The sequence below is a fragment of the Benincasa hispida genome, chromosome 2, assembly GCF_009727055.1.
Source record: "Benincasa hispida cultivar B227 chromosome 2, ASM972705v1, whole genome shotgun sequence".
NCBI lineage: Eukaryota > Viridiplantae > Streptophyta > Magnoliopsida > Cucurbitales > Cucurbitaceae > Benincasa > Benincasa hispida.
Genome location: NC_052350.1, coordinates 46773635 through 46788487, shown reverse-complemented (window position 1 = coordinate 46788487; position 14853 = coordinate 46773635). Strand labels below are relative to the sequence as shown.

Below are 14853 nucleotides of genomic sequence, written 5' to 3'. Positions count from 1 at the left end.
CAAGGACTGACTCAACTGAAAATAAAGACTCTGACTCAACTGACTCTTAAGAACAAGAAGAACAAAACTAAAAAATATACGATATACCAGACGGCAGAACAGCGCGGGATTTCTCAACCTCTAACTCCATCACCCGGGAATCGACGAGTTTAGGCTCAAATTCTCCATAGTCCTCACAAACTGGTTCTAAACATGGCATGCTATCCTCTAACTCATCCTCAATGTCGACATAGATTACCTCATCGCTACACGCCTCAGCGATGTCCTAAGATGTGTGTAACAGGGGTTCATATCCTCTTTCAACTGAGTCAGAAGATTGAGTGACTGGGTCTCCCAAACTCTGAAGATCAGCTCCAACCTCAATTTGAAACCTAAAACTCTCATGGAGGTCGTGGATCTCCTACTAAAAAGTTATATTGTTAATAGCAAGTTGTCTAATCACATCTTCTAATGACATACCTGAGTCGTCGATGTGAGCATGCATCGTCATGTCGGATGTTGTAGGGTGTGAATCATAGTGGAAATGGTCCCATCCTAGGTTTCCATAGCCATAAGACTCCCCCCATCTAAGTTGATGAAAATTGTCATTCATATAACTAGGATACCCTTCATGGAGTAATCTCGTGGCATAGAGCTCCATTGCGAACTTGGACATGCTTGCTCAGAGTGATCAGTCCTACATGCTTGCACCTATTGCAGGTTACCTGCAACCAAATGACTAACCAAAGAAGTTAACTCAGCAAGTTGACCTCGAAGGTCAAAAACCTTGTCACTAAGTCATGATGCTCCACTCGATTGTCCTCATCCTTGTTGATGATATTTATCTATGCTTAAAATACTGACACAAAAAGGAAAACAAATCAAAAGCAAAAGAATACTCTAACTAGAAATTTAACTAACGAAACGTCAATAACTTCCTCAGCAACGACGTCATTTTTGTTCGACTCAAGAATCGATGTCGTTGATTCGACTCCAAACCGAAACAAAAGAAAATTTGTAAATACCGAACTACTTCTATCACTATAAAGACGTAGCAACAGTGGTAAGTCCGAGTCGATCCGCAAGGAAACGTGATTTGTTTTGTTAAGTTAATTGTCTAACTAGAGCGGTAAATGGGGTTTTTGTGTGGAAGAGATATATGTGTGAAATTAAAATAAAAAAGTAAATGTAATCTAGAATAGATGTCTATCTAATTTCTAGAGCAAAAAGTTTCCTATACAATTTTTTTCATTAGGCATCAATTAATTACACTGAATTTGTTAACCCCTCAACCTATTAAAACATCTAATAGCCCAATCAGCCAAATTCGATATTAAACTAAATTAGCCTTAATTCAATTTACAACAAAGTCATATCTTATAGCATGATTTATTTGGAAAAGATTATATCAGAAAAAGTCTAGACTTTGTCCATGCGATCCTAATACGTGCAACTTAATCAATCAATATTGCATAGGCTATGACGATTTTGCAAACAATAATTTCAATAAACTAATTTGTTAAATCAATTTATAAAAATTCCATTAAGAATAAATCAAATCCACCCAAAGGATCCACAACAATTCAGTTAAATTAATTAGGAAACCTTCCAGAAATTAAACATTGTGCTTTTGCTCAAAAGAAATTAGATAGGAGTTACTCTTAATTCATAGACAAATTCAAGATATACATCCAATCCGTTGATTACAACCAAAATGAAAAGAAAAACTAACCTAAAGATACTAAATTCTAAAGGGAAAGGAAGAAGATTGAAGTTCAACTTTGACCTCCATCGGTTTGGCCTTCAAAATTCAGCATATTTTGACCTAAAGACGAAAGGAGGTATTTATAAAAATCTTCGCAGTGTTGGAGATAGAAGAGGGTCACAAGCATCAGGGAAAATGGTGCAACACTGAACATTCTATCAAAAACTCGATCCTCAATGCACGATGGTCCTTTACTCGATGCTCGACGTTCGTTTACTCAATTATACTCGACAACCTTTTACTCGATGATACTCGATGGCAATTTACTCAATTACTCAATGGTTGATTATATTCACTTATACTTGATGCCATTAATAAAAATATAGAATACTCGAAGGAACTCGATGGCAATTTGGCAATTCCAACTCCTTTGAAGCCCGGATGCTCAAATCAACTCCAAATTGCTTTAAATTAAACTCTGGTCGGCTCCAAATCGCCAATTCTACCTCTTCGTTGACCGATACCTACAAAGTAAGAAAAATAAAGACATAAAATCCAGTAACGGGCCCGAATTAAGCTAGGAATAATAGCTCTTTTTGAGAGCTGCCAATTCATTTTATTAAAATAAATCAAATTTTAATATAGTTGGTTATGCAGATTTTGGATATTTATCTGATCCACACAAAACTAAATATCAAATAGGTTATCTATTCACATGTGGAGAAACCGCTTTATCATGGTGATCAATGAAACAAACCATAACAACCACTTCCTCAAATCATGTTGAAATTCTTGCAATTCATGTGGTTAGTAGAGAATGTGTATGGCTAAGATCAATCACTTAGCACATTCGTGAAACATGCGACTTGTCTTCTAGTAAAAATCTTCAAACGATATTATACAAAAATAGTACAACATGCATAACCCAAATCAAATGATGATGTATTAAAGGAGATAGATCAAAACATATTTTACCGAAGTTTTTCTACACATGATCTTGAAGAAAATGGCAACATCACTATATAATAAATTTATTCGAAAGATAACCTAGCAGACTTATTTACAAAGTCATTAACTGCTGCAACCTTTAAAAAATTGATGTACAGCATTGAAATGCGACGAATTAGAGATCTCAAGTGATATTTCCATTAAAGGGAGCAAATATATTGTATTTTTGTAGAAGTATTAGAATATATGAAATATGTAATATTTTTCCTTTACTAAGATTTTTTCCCACTAAATTTTTTTCCTAGTAAGGTTTTAACGAGACATATTTCATATATATATATATATATATAATAGACATCTGAGAGGGAATATTATAAATATTATAATAAAAATAGATGTCCATCATTAGTGTCCTAAAAACAAATGGCCTATTCCAAGAATAAATGCTTCATCCTCCATTGTTCCATATTTGCTGCATTTTATCCATGTGTTTTGTAATTACACATTATCAGTGTCCAAATAATCCAAATAAGTCTACCACCAACTTGCCAAATTGGCTATAAATAATGGTATTAGGTGGGTTTGCATATAGATGTGATTGGTGAAGAAAAGAAAAGAAGTGATTGAAAAATTTAGAATTTTTAAATTTCCATATTTTTTCCCCATTTTCTATAAATTTCTTTATTTTATTTTAATTGTTTAGTTATTTTATTTTATTTTATTATTATATTATATTTTCTCTATATCTATATTCCTATTGTGCTCTGTTGTACTCTTCAATTTTACAACCAAAGTCGTTTTTAATTATATTGTTAACTTTAAGTTAAGAAAGTAATTTCAAAACATTTTTTATACTACATTTTTTTATAACTATACTTTTAAAAAAAAAAAAAAAAGGTTAAAGTTAGAAACTTTTTCAATTTTTTTATTCTATAATTTAAAAAAACATTATTTCGTAATTTAGTGATTCTATATTATTTTATATTTAAATGAAAATAGAAAAACCATTCAAAACTATGTCAACATATTTCTATATACTTGAAGATATAAAAACCAAACAAAAATTACACAAAGTATCCACCATGAAAAATATATTGTGTAATTGGATACATTGTGTAGTTGAAGAAGGTCTCCAAATAATAGTGTTCATGGTAAAGACGATTTACGTCTTTATATAGCTAAGTGTAGGTTAAAATAAATGTCATCTTCAATAAGTTCAAACACAAGATATAATAGTCAACTCCATTCAATTCAATTCGGGGTCCAAACACTCCCTCATACGTTCAAAAGTGACAAAATTACCCTTGGTCTTGTTTCAAAACTCTAATACAGTACGGAAATCCTGACTTGAAACGATGAGTTGGTGACCTAAAATATGTGACGATTCAAATTTCCATTTTAATTCATTATAGACCATTTTAGGTCTCAATTTTCACTCCATGACTAGTTTTAAAATGCAATCAAAGTTTAAGAGGATTGGTAAAACAAATAATTTAGTTGATTGATCCAAAGTTGTAATTTAACAAAAATCTCTCCACTCAAAACTATTAGCCTCCAAATTCATCCTAAAAACTTAAATCAATAGGGTCAGGAAAAGAGTGTTGAGAAATAAACAAAGAATCTTCACTTTACCAAAGGAGGAAGTGAGGAAATGAGCAAATCTGCAAGCAACCGCCATGGCCGAAGCACAAAGAAAGCTTCAAACGAAGGAATTACTAATCCGAAAGAAATTCCTATTTGGCGATTTCAAGTTCCAGATTTCGAATCAACATCGAAACGAAAAAATCCAATTGGATATATATAAAGATGTCGTAAAGAAATGCCTGAAACAGAAGACGTTGAGAAGAAATCAGAATTACAATTACCTGAGAGGAAAATCGAAACGCAACGCCAATGGATCCTTTTTCTTCGTCGAAAATTTTCCAGGAGTTCGATCCTCGATTTGATTGGGTTCATCAGCCCGATTCTCATGTTCTTATCGTCCACCTCTTAGGTTTTACATTTTTCCGCCTTCTTTTCTGCCTTTTGCAGTTTCCCTTTTTTTTCTTTTATTCTGAAAATAAAGGGCTAAATTACACAAAATATCTCTCAATTTTGTCATTTAAGTCGAGTAATCATTTTGTTTTTTTTTTTCTTAAACGTATTTTCAATCATTTTCTTACCATATTTTCATTTTTCATGATTTATGATCGGTTTAGATTGATTAGACAAAAAATCTTTTTATAAAAAAATTGTTTTTATTAAACTCTTTTAATAAAAGCCATTCAAAAAACACATGTTTAAAAGACTATTTTTATTTTTTTTTTCTAAAATAACTCATTTTTAAAATTAAATACTTAAAAGTTAAATTAAGAGATTAATTCTTAGCCATGCTACAAAATACAACCAGCAAAATTTTAAGAACTGTTTTTTTTTTTCAAATTTTAGTTTAGTTTTTTAAAATATTGAAGCAAAATAGATAATAAAATAATAGATAAATTTTAGAGATGGTTGGATATTCATATCTTTAATTTTCAAGAGTAAAAACCTAGAAAACTAAAAAATAAATTGTTATCGGGACCTTAACCTTAAATGTTAAGTTCTCAACTTAAGAATATAGATAAAATGTAATGTTTTGAGGAAAATTTCAAAAAAAATATTTTGATAAATAAATGTTTTATGATTTTTAAAATGTTTGTCTATCTATATTATATTCATTTTAGTGATATTTTAGAGCTTGTTTTTTAATGGTTTGTAACGAAGTAATTGAAATTTGAAAATGTTAATAGAAATATAATATATGCCTTTACTTATCTTTACTCTCGAAAAAATTAAAATATTATTCTTGACTCTTTATAAATATTGCAAAACCATGTTTTGAGAAAAAATCTATTATGAGGACTATAATTTTTATTGAGGAGAAATAACATAATGTGAAATTTGTATAAATTTTGATGAAATGCTTTGACTCTATGGTTTTGAAGAAAATTAGAATTAAGTTCCTATAATTTTAAAAGTTAAGTTTAATTTTTATGATTTAATAAAACCTCCTAAATAATGTTTATGGTTTAATTCATAATTAGTCTTTGCTCTCTACCATAGAGATTATTTATGAAGATTTTTTCAAATGTCTTGAATTTTGTAGTTCAATTTCCATCATTATAATTTAAAATGTCCAATTCTAATTAAATAATAATAAGAAAATATAATATATAAATAAATTTTGAAATTGTCATGCACTTTGACCTATGAGATCGGAGGTTTAAACTCTCATTCGTTGTATTAGAAAAAATCTAATAGATGATAATTTTTTAATAAAAAATAACATTAAATAGTCATTGGACTAATTTTAAGATTTATCAAGACTAAAATTGAATGCTCTCACGACAGAGGAACAAAATATTATTTTAATCTCATTCTAATTCTATACAGGTTTTAGAAGCAACCAACTGAAAGTTCAGGTGACATCCACCGGAAAGTTGAGGGTCTCCGGCGAACGGAGGCTCGGCAGCGGCAAGTGGCTTCGATTCCAAAAGGAAATCGATATCCCCGCCGACGCCGACGCCGACAAGATCTCTGCCAAATTGGAGGAAGGTATCCTCTACGTGAAACAGCCCAAGAAACCCTCCGCCGTCTCTTCCATCAACCTACCGGATCAGCAGCAACCCAAGCCCACGGCTGAATCCAAACGGCCGCCCGCCGTCACAAAACCCAAACCCGAGCCTCCGAAGCCTGCCGCCGCGAAACCTACAGTCGACTCACCAACTGTTCGACCAAATGCCCCAAAGAGCCAAAACGAGAAAGCCGAGCCTCGGAAGCCCGCTGCCGCAAAACCCACAGTCGACCCGCCAACTGTTCGACCAAATGCCCCAAAGACCCAAAACGAGAGGCCTCAATCACAGGCAAGTGGGAAACAAATCCCCACTCCTCCAAAGCCACAGGAGGCAATTGCAGCACCGGCGAGGACCCCAAAACCCGCCGAGACACCCTCCATGGGCAGCGGACAGCCAGTTCAAGACTTAGCTTTGAAGAACAGAACAGAGAAAGAAACAGAGGAGAAGGCAAAAGCACATACAACACTGCAGGATGCTTTGGAGAAGACAAGAGAGGAAGAAGGGAAAGAAGAAGTTGGGTCAAAAATGGGGGAGGGGAAAGAAGGAGGTGGTTCAAAAATGGGGGAGGAGAAGGAAGGTGGAGTTGCAGAAGAGAGGAGGAGGAGGAGGAGGAAGAGGAGGAGTGAGGAAATGGTGGAAGAGAGTGGAAGGTTTAGAAGAAGACAAGGCTACAAACAGATTATTGATGAGGTGGTGAAGGAATTGAGGACCAATATGGTGACTTTGGTTTTGGGGGTTGCTGTTTTTGTGATTGTGTATCTGAATCTTACAAAGAAAGGTCATGTGGAGGAAGAGTTGTGAGGAAGGTATGAACAAACTTCAAGTTTATGAGTGAATAATGAAATATGTGAAAGAGTTCATTCGAGAGAATGGAAATAAAATTGTTATATTTACAATTACTATTCGAACTTGCTGTTGTTTTTTCTCTCTTTTCTTTAATGTCAATTTAAACACAACTTAAAAACATGTCTGTCAAAAGTTCAGAAATTCATCTCTCTATATAATATAACTTAAGTAACCATCTAATTATTATTCTAAGTTTAACAAATACATTGACTCAAGACTATAATATCATGGAAAATACTTAGGTGCTCTTGGAGAAATACAGACACAGATACAGATACGATATGTTAATTTATAAAAAAATTAAGATACGGATACGTCGAAGATACGTGTGTATATATATATATATATATATATAATGTCTAGTTAATTGTTATAATACTTATTTTAAGTTAGATTAAAATAGATTCAAGAGGAAAGTGAAAACTTGAAAAAAAAATCTAGTAATATCGAGTGATTGTTGAGCAATTAGAGTAGACGGTAGGAGAAAAGTAGAATATGAAGATTGAAGAATGAAGTTGTGGATGAAGGGGATGTGAATTATGATTTAAATAGTGAAAGAGAATGGAAGAATGAAGATTTAATTATGTTTCAGGTTTTTTTTAAAAAAAATTATTATGTTTTTATCATTTTTAATTTATTTTGTTTTGGATTGCTCAATTTAAGTATACTTTTACGTTTGGAAGTGATTTTAAAATGGTTGAAATCACTTTTGTCATTTTCAAAATCACTATGAAACATGTTTAATTCTTCAAAACTAATTTTGATGATATAAAAATTGTATTTAAAAGTGTAAAATTGAAAACAAAATTAATTTTGAGTAATTAAAAGTGTGTCTTTGAGTGATTTTTATGATTTTAAAATCTCTCCTACTAAAATAAATGGGTTGTGGGTTGGGTTTTTTTAAGCGGTTAGGCTTAAATTTGAAAAAAAAAAAAAATTGACCCACGTATCTGAAGTAGATACGCATATCTGAAAATTAAAAATAAAAATAAAAAAATCAAATACTTCAAATCACGTATCACACGTATCTACCACATACACATTTGGACGTATTCATATCATATCTGTATCTGATATCGATTCTACAAACAATTAGAAGTATTTGTGCACTACACCTATCTCTATGCATTCCATGAAACTTCTCAATAAAAAACTGCCACGTAGCAGTTTGATAATTAAAAATTATGAATTTTTTTAATTTTTCTTTCGTGTGAAAAAATGTTAGTATAAGATTAGGGGTAGCTAATCATTACTCTAATATCATTGATACCTCATCTGAACTAATTTGCACAATGAATGGCTTTAATGAGAAAAGCTGAGAAAAAACAAAAAATTTTAATTTCTTTAAACAAAAGCCACAATGGGAATTTGATTACATTGTCCATTCCTTCCCTAAGAAAATGAGGACATTCCAAGAAAGAGAACAAGATCAATTCACCAGAAGGCCAAAATCTTATTGAAAATTTAAGTTTTCTTTTCCTAAGGTAAAAGCCACAGTATTCTCGAACTCACTTGGCACTGGCCAGTTGTGAGCGAAGGAGCTTAGCAGCAGCAACCATGTTGAGGAGGGCGGGCTTGACTTCAGTGTACTTTCGGGTTTTGAGACCGCAGTCGGGGTTCACCCAGAGGATGTTGCTTTCGAGAACAGCAAGCATCTTGTTGATCCTGTCAGCGATTTCATCGGTTGAGGGAATACGAGGCGAATGGATGTCGTAGACTCCAGGTCCGATTCCAGCACCGTACTTTACTCCCTCACGGAAGACAGACAGAAGCTTCTCATCTGACCTGGAATTCTCAATGGTGATCACATCAGCATCCATGTCGATTATCGAATGGATGATGTCGTTGAAGTTCGAGTAGCACATGTGGGTGTGGATCTGCAGTCATCAAAATCATAAATTTCACCATGTCACTGACAAAACCGTTTTACAACTCGATGCAAAAAACACGAAACAACACAAATACATCGATTTTATGAGAGATCATCGGCTTATAAGAAAAGGGAGGAGAAAAGAACCTGGGTGGTATCTTGAACACCACAGTTGGTGATTCGGAACGAATGAACAGCCCAATTCAAGTAGAAATTTTCCTCGGACTTTCGGAGAGGCAAACCTTCTCTCAGTGCTGCTTCATCAATCTGGATGACAGTAATACCAGCTTTCTCGAGATCCTCAACCTCGTCCTTGATCGCTAAGGCGATTTGGTAACATGTCTCAAACCTATGAAAAACCAGGGTTATATTGAGTTAACTACCGCGAACTGCCCTCAGTAAAACAGAGGACCAAGAAACAGCAACTGAGATTCATTAAATTTTCATACCTTGGTTGGTCATTTCTAACAAAGGACCAGTTCAAGATTGTAACTGGACCGGTAAGCATTCCCTTCATAGGTCGCTTGGTCATGCTCTGAGCCATTGTCGACCAAAAGACAGTCATAGGTTTTGGACGACTGACATCACCATAGATGATAGGCGGCTTAACACAACGGGATCCGTAGGATTGGACCCAACCATTGACAGTGAAGGCGAAGCCAGACAGTTGCTCTCCAAAGTACTCAACCATATCATTTCTCTGAGGCATTAACAAAAATTCAGATGCCACACACCACAGTTCAAACCTAGACAATATATGGTCATTTAAATGTACTTCAGTATTCTTTCAAGACAAATGCTTACCTCGGGCTCTCCGTGCACCAAGACATCGATGTCGAGCTCTTCCTGCAGCTGAACAACTTTATTGATTTCCTCCTTGATGGAGCTGACATAGTCTTCCTCAGAGATTCTAAAGGAATAGGATGCAACAGTACTAGAAAATTAATAGCACTATACTTTTTTTAAGACGAACAACTATATCCAAAGACAAAAAGGCTTACTTTTTTGCTTTAAATTCGCGTCGCACTCTTCTAAGATCCATAGTTTGAGGGAAGGATCCAATTGTTGTAGTTGGTAGAATTGGAAGGTTCAACTTCTTCTGCTGAGCATCCAACCTGACACTTACATTTGTTGCCCGGCGGTGGTCAGAGCCCTTCAGAGCAGCAGCCTAAGCAAGTCGAAACAGAAATCAGGTCAAGCACATAATCTGCAAGAATATAGAAAGATCTTACAAAATGATATTTAATATACTTCAAATAATTCCTTACAGCTTTTTGGACAGCCTCATTTGTCACTCTTGGGGATGATTTCCTTGAAGCTTGGGCTGCAGCATTGGCAGAAAAATATGCCTGGAAGAAGTGACAGTTATAAGCTCAATTTTTTTTCAAAAAGGAAAATAATTATAAGCTCAAATTTTAACATCTTCAGTTCCTATGCAACTATAGATCTCCATTTCATGTCAAATAAGTTAAGGGTTGTTTATTTTATATATATATGTTGTTTCATTTGTACCCTGGGTATTCAACCCAGATTATGCAACTAACCTAAGGTTACATCATTTTATTTACGGTACAACATCCTGCCCCTAAGTTCCTATTGCAAGATGAAATCAGACAAATAACGTACCTCATCTTTATGTCCAGCGAGTGCCTTAGCCAAGGCATTAACTTCAACAACTTTCTGCGCAGCAAAAGCAAGCCAGGACTTAATTTCATCATCTAATTTTGTTTCGTTCACCAGATCAACAGCAGTGTGAAGAAGAGAGCATGAAGTGGAGACGACAATCTTTTCTGTAGAGGATACAAGAACAGCGTATATTACCACTGCTTATAGTCTGAAAATGAATCCACGTTAATATAAAATGTGCTAGCAAGTAAGAAACAAGCACCTTTCCCAACAACTTTTTCTAATGCCTCTAAGGTAGTTATGGAAGCTTGAAGGTCATTTGACCATATGTTTCTTCCATCAACCACTCCGGCAAACAGATATTTGCCCGAAGGAAATCCACCTTTGATCAGATCAAGTGTCTGTGTTCCACGAACTAGATCGAATCCATAACCAGAGACACCCTTCAAAGAGGTGAGAGTCTTGTATGCCTCAGCAGGAACATCAGCAAAATATGTCTCAATCAGAACATTTAAACCAGATAAGACGGATTCCAGCTCTGAGTAGGCATGAGCAAATGCTTGTAACTGGTGTGCATCAAGATCTTTCACAAGTGTAGGCTCATCAAATTGAATCCAGGTGGCACCAGCAGCTTTCAGCTCTGAAACAACTTCTCTGCAGGCACAAATAACAGTTAATAAAATAAGAAGACAATGGAACTGAAATGACATGGTGAATACATGAATAAGACGAACATCTAAAAAGAGGAAAAGAAGTACTGACTTATAAACAGGAAGAATTTTGTCAACTAGAGAGAGAAGTGAAAAGGATTTCTCAACTCCCTTGGCTGGTTTCGAAAGCAACAAGAAGGATACAGGGCCTACAAGAACTGGGACGGTCTCGACTCCAAGCTGCATAGAAAAGTGGGAGTATATGGGAAAAAAAACAAAAATGCTTAATATGCTTATATTGAAATTTCATGACGGAACTTCAAATATCATTGTTTTCCATCCAGTCATTTATTCAAATATTCTTCACTTGAAACAAGTCTTAAAGTAAAAGGCATGGTATTCCATATAAGGCATCTCGCATGTTTTAAATATGAATGGCTAAAAAAGAAGGTCCTATGACATGATAAAAGCAAGATGCCTCTTTAGATATAAGAAATACAATATTATATAAGATGGAGTGTAAAAAAGTAGTATGCATCAGTAGGATAGGTCAAATGATTTAAAAAAGTTAATAAAATAAAATAAAACACTGAATTAGAAGAACCAACAGACGACGAGAAGGAAAGAAAAAGATTAATCAAACTGGAAAAGGATACAACAGTTGTTGAGATGTTTTAGGATAGATGAAATACTTCAAAGTCAACTTGTACTTCTGTTAATAGGCTAAGAAAATTTTTAAACTTTTTCTCGGTGGACGATTAAAAAAAAAAAAAAAAAAAATACAAGTGCAAACGAGTTAGGTACATCCTTCCTTGAATTCATCTAATTCACATGAGACTTGAACCTACCACCATTTGCCAAAATCAGCAAATAAGTTCCTTTTAAGTGTTTTTTCTTTCTCATTTTTTATAAGAAATCTTACAGCTTTAGCTTCCTTGTACTCGTTTACTGCTTTGTGAGATGCATAGGTGAATTTATCTTCTGGACTCAGCTCTGGGACAATGTAATGGCTGTAATAAAATACACACTTTATTAACATTCCTCAAATCATTGACTAATAGAAGTCTTACAAACAAAACTATCATAAAAATGTAAGGAAATGCATATAGTTTTTCACATACTAGTTGGTATCAAACCACTTCGTCATTTCCATGGCAGGAACCGAAGCATTCCCTCTAGCCATGGAGAAGTAGATGTCAAATCCAATCTCACCACCGTTCCATCCATATCTTGAAGGAACGGCACCAAGCATAGTCGCTGTGTCGAGTACTTGATCATAATACGAAAAAGTGTTGCTTGGGATAAACTTGATTCCAGCGTCGGCCATCTGCTTCCAAATAGATGATCTGAGATCAGCAGCCACTTTCTGCAAGTCATCAGCACTGCTTTTCCCATCCCAGAAAGACTCCAAGGCAAATTTAAGTTCTCTCTTCGGACCAATGCGGGGATAACCAACAATGTGAGAGGCCATTGCTCTGTTACATAATAACAAGAAAATATATATAAAAATGAAATTTTCATTAGAACTCAACGATCATTTTCAATAACAATTTCCCAGATTCCTCTAATATAAGATAAATTTTCTTTTGATAATGGAGATACTGAGGACCCACTCCTTGTTCACAGCCCACCTCACTAATTTCAAGGAGGCTTTGCCCAACCAAAGCCAACTTCAGAAGACTAAGAATTTTAAGCTTCTTAATCCATGAGCATCCAAACTAGCTTGCACTCGACTATTCTCACGAAACAACCATCTCACCCTACACATAGCCCTTTATTGACCACTGTGACAACCCATGATGTTTAGAATTTTAAGTTATTATGTTGTGAACAGACCCACTTGTTTGCTGTTAAGCTATGTTATTAACTACTAAGAACAACAAAAATTTTCATTTTATGTATACATGAAAGAATACCATTATCAAAATTGACACACCATTATTACGAACTAATTTTTCTGAAAATAGTATTAATGGCTTCATTTCATTTCAGAAAGATGGCACACATAATTCACAGAATCAGCAATCAACATGTAGAATTTTAATATGAAGAAGAACCAATCATAAATGTAGAAAGCCTCATTAGTTCAAATCTTGTGGAGCTTGTATCATCAGTACAAAAATGCCACAACAGAACAATCAAAACGGCACTAGAGCAAAAAAAAAAAATAAATAAATAAATAAAAAAGGAAAAACCTCATCCACCTAATCAAGTGTAGCCAAATTCTTAAATCACTTATTGATCCAAAAGCTTAAATTGATAGATGAAGATAAATTTAATATCATATCATCTAATACTCTTCTCGTGGGTTGAAATATCAAGAAGACAAGTGAAAATCTATATTAATTGGAGAAGAAATAATATTATAGTCTTACAGGGTTTTTTTTTAACAAGAGCTCTAGATACCATCTTAAATCACCATTAACCCAAAACTTTGTGCGGATGGGTGTAGACAAATTTAAAATCATATCATCTAACACAACTTAGGGAACAAAAGAAAAAGAAAAGGAAAATAAACTACAGAGCTCCTCGAACTCCAAGACTCTAAGAAAGAACATAGAGAAAACGAAACGAAAAGTCCTTGCCTTCATGTTCATCTATTACAAATCAGCTACGACCATTTCACAAAAGCCCCACAATTCCATTAGATGATTTAAAGCTTAATTACAAAGAATCAACCACAAAAATAGCCTATATAATCCATACCCAGATCACAAAACGATGCAAAAAACAACCCCAAAAGACTCCACAACACAGAAACGCATCAGAGAGTGAGAGAAATACCTGACAACAGTGGAAGTAGTGCGAATTGATAAGCGAAGGGAAGGAAGATGGTGGATGGAGGAGAAAAGGAGATATGAAAATGGGGCAATTGCTCCTCTTCTCAGTGCAAAGATGGAGGATGATGAGGAAGAAGACGATGATATTGCAAAGGGCTCAAGTGATTTCAGTGGAAGTTGGGTCATTTATACTCGGATTTTTCTCATTCTCTCACATCTCCACCAAAAACGAACCCACCCTTTGGATTTGAGAACCTCATTTTTTTCTCTCTCTCTCTCTCACATCACCACCAAACCCACCCGCTAGATCCAAAATCCAGGCCGGGTTTCACAGTCGTTTGTGTCAAATGATCCATGTGTTCTTCCTTCCATTACCTTCATTTTTCTTTTACAGCCATGAGTTCTAATTTTGTTTAATAATAATAAATACTTAAAAAGGCTCAAAATATAGAAATTATTTAAGTTTGTTTAATAACCATTTGAGTAATGATTTTGTTTTTAATTTTAATTTTTTTAAATTTAAATCTATAAATATTTATTTCTTCTCAGTTGAAATTTAAATAACGAACCTTCATTTCTTAGGTTATTTATATACTTTTTACCAATATTTTTAAAAATCATACTAAATTTTAAAAACTAACCAAGTAAGCTTTGAAAACTTCTTTCTATTGTTGAAGGTTTAAATTTTATTTTTATCTCTCGAATAATATTCTATTTTGATTTCTAAACTTTTAAAAATATTTGTTTTAGTTTCTGAATTTTGAATATTGATTTATTTTGATCTCTAAACTTTTTAAAATGTTCGTTTTAATCCTTAAACTTTTAAAAATGCTTATTTTGGTCCCTGATATATTAA

At 34.0% G+C, this 14853-nt stretch overlaps 2 protein-coding genes and 1 long non-coding RNA gene across 3 annotated transcripts; 1 reads left to right on the top strand and 2 right to left on the bottom strand.

Annotated features, from left to right (window-relative positions):
• Window positions 1-1590: 1590 nt before the first annotated feature.
• Window positions 1591-4704, bottom strand: LOC120071889. The gene is made up of 2 exons (XR_005480364.1): window positions 4498-4704; window positions 1591-2208 (listed from the first exon to the last, which is right to left on the bottom strand). It is a non-coding gene; the product is annotated as an uncharacterized LOC120071889 (long non-coding RNA).
• Window positions 4492-7150, top strand: LOC120071888 (SH3 domain-containing protein C23A1.17-like). The gene is made up of 2 exons (XM_039024297.1): window positions 4492-4625; window positions 6044-7150. Exons 1-2 carry the CDS (start codon window positions 4526-4528, stop codon window positions 7024-7026), a joined length of 1083 nt encoding a protein of 360 aa, XP_038880225.1. The 5' UTR covers window positions 4492-4525; the 3' UTR covers window positions 7027-7150.
• A 1237-nt stretch (window positions 7151-8387) lies between these two features.
• LOC120071349 (5-methyltetrahydropteroyltriglutamate--homocysteine methyltransferase 1-like) lies at window positions 8388-14183 on the bottom strand. The gene is made up of 12 exons (XM_039023571.1): window positions 14002-14183; window positions 12339-12692; window positions 12140-12227; window positions 11330-11457; window positions 10830-11221; window positions 10568-10731; window positions 10210-10290; window positions 9943-10109; window positions 9746-9851; window positions 9391-9641; window positions 9089-9290; window positions 8388-8948 (listed from the first exon to the last, which is right to left on the bottom strand). Exons 1-12 carry the CDS (start codon window positions 14181-14183, stop codon window positions 8580-8582), a joined length of 2484 nt encoding a protein of 827 aa, XP_038879499.1. The 3' UTR covers window positions 8388-8579.
• Window positions 14184-14853: the final 670 nt, after the last annotated feature.

What these genes read in the sequence shown, in the direction of transcription:
- LOC120071888 (XM_039024297.1), top strand. Translation starts at nt 4,526, where the DNA reads ATGGATCCTTTTTCTTCGTCGAAAATTTTCCAGGAGTTCGATCCTCGA. An exon ending in TCTTATCGTCCACCTCTTAG is followed by an intron (nt 4,626 to 6,043) that starts GTTTTACATTTT and finishes AATTCTATACAG; the next exon opens with GTTTTAGAAGCAACCAACTG.
- LOC120071349 (XM_039023571.1), bottom strand. Translation starts at nt 14,183, where the DNA reads ATGACCCAACTTCCACTGAAATCACTTGAGCCCTTTGCAATATCATCG. An exon ending in TCGCTGGACATAAAGATGAG is followed by an intron (nt 10,291 to 10,567) that starts GTACGTTATTTG and finishes CACTTCTTCCAG; the next exon opens with GCATATTTTTCTGCCAATGC. An exon ending in GTTAGAAATGACCAACCAAG is followed by an intron (nt 9,291 to 9,390) that starts GTATGAAAATTT and finishes GGTTTTTCATAG; the next exon opens with GTTTGAGACATGTTACCAAA.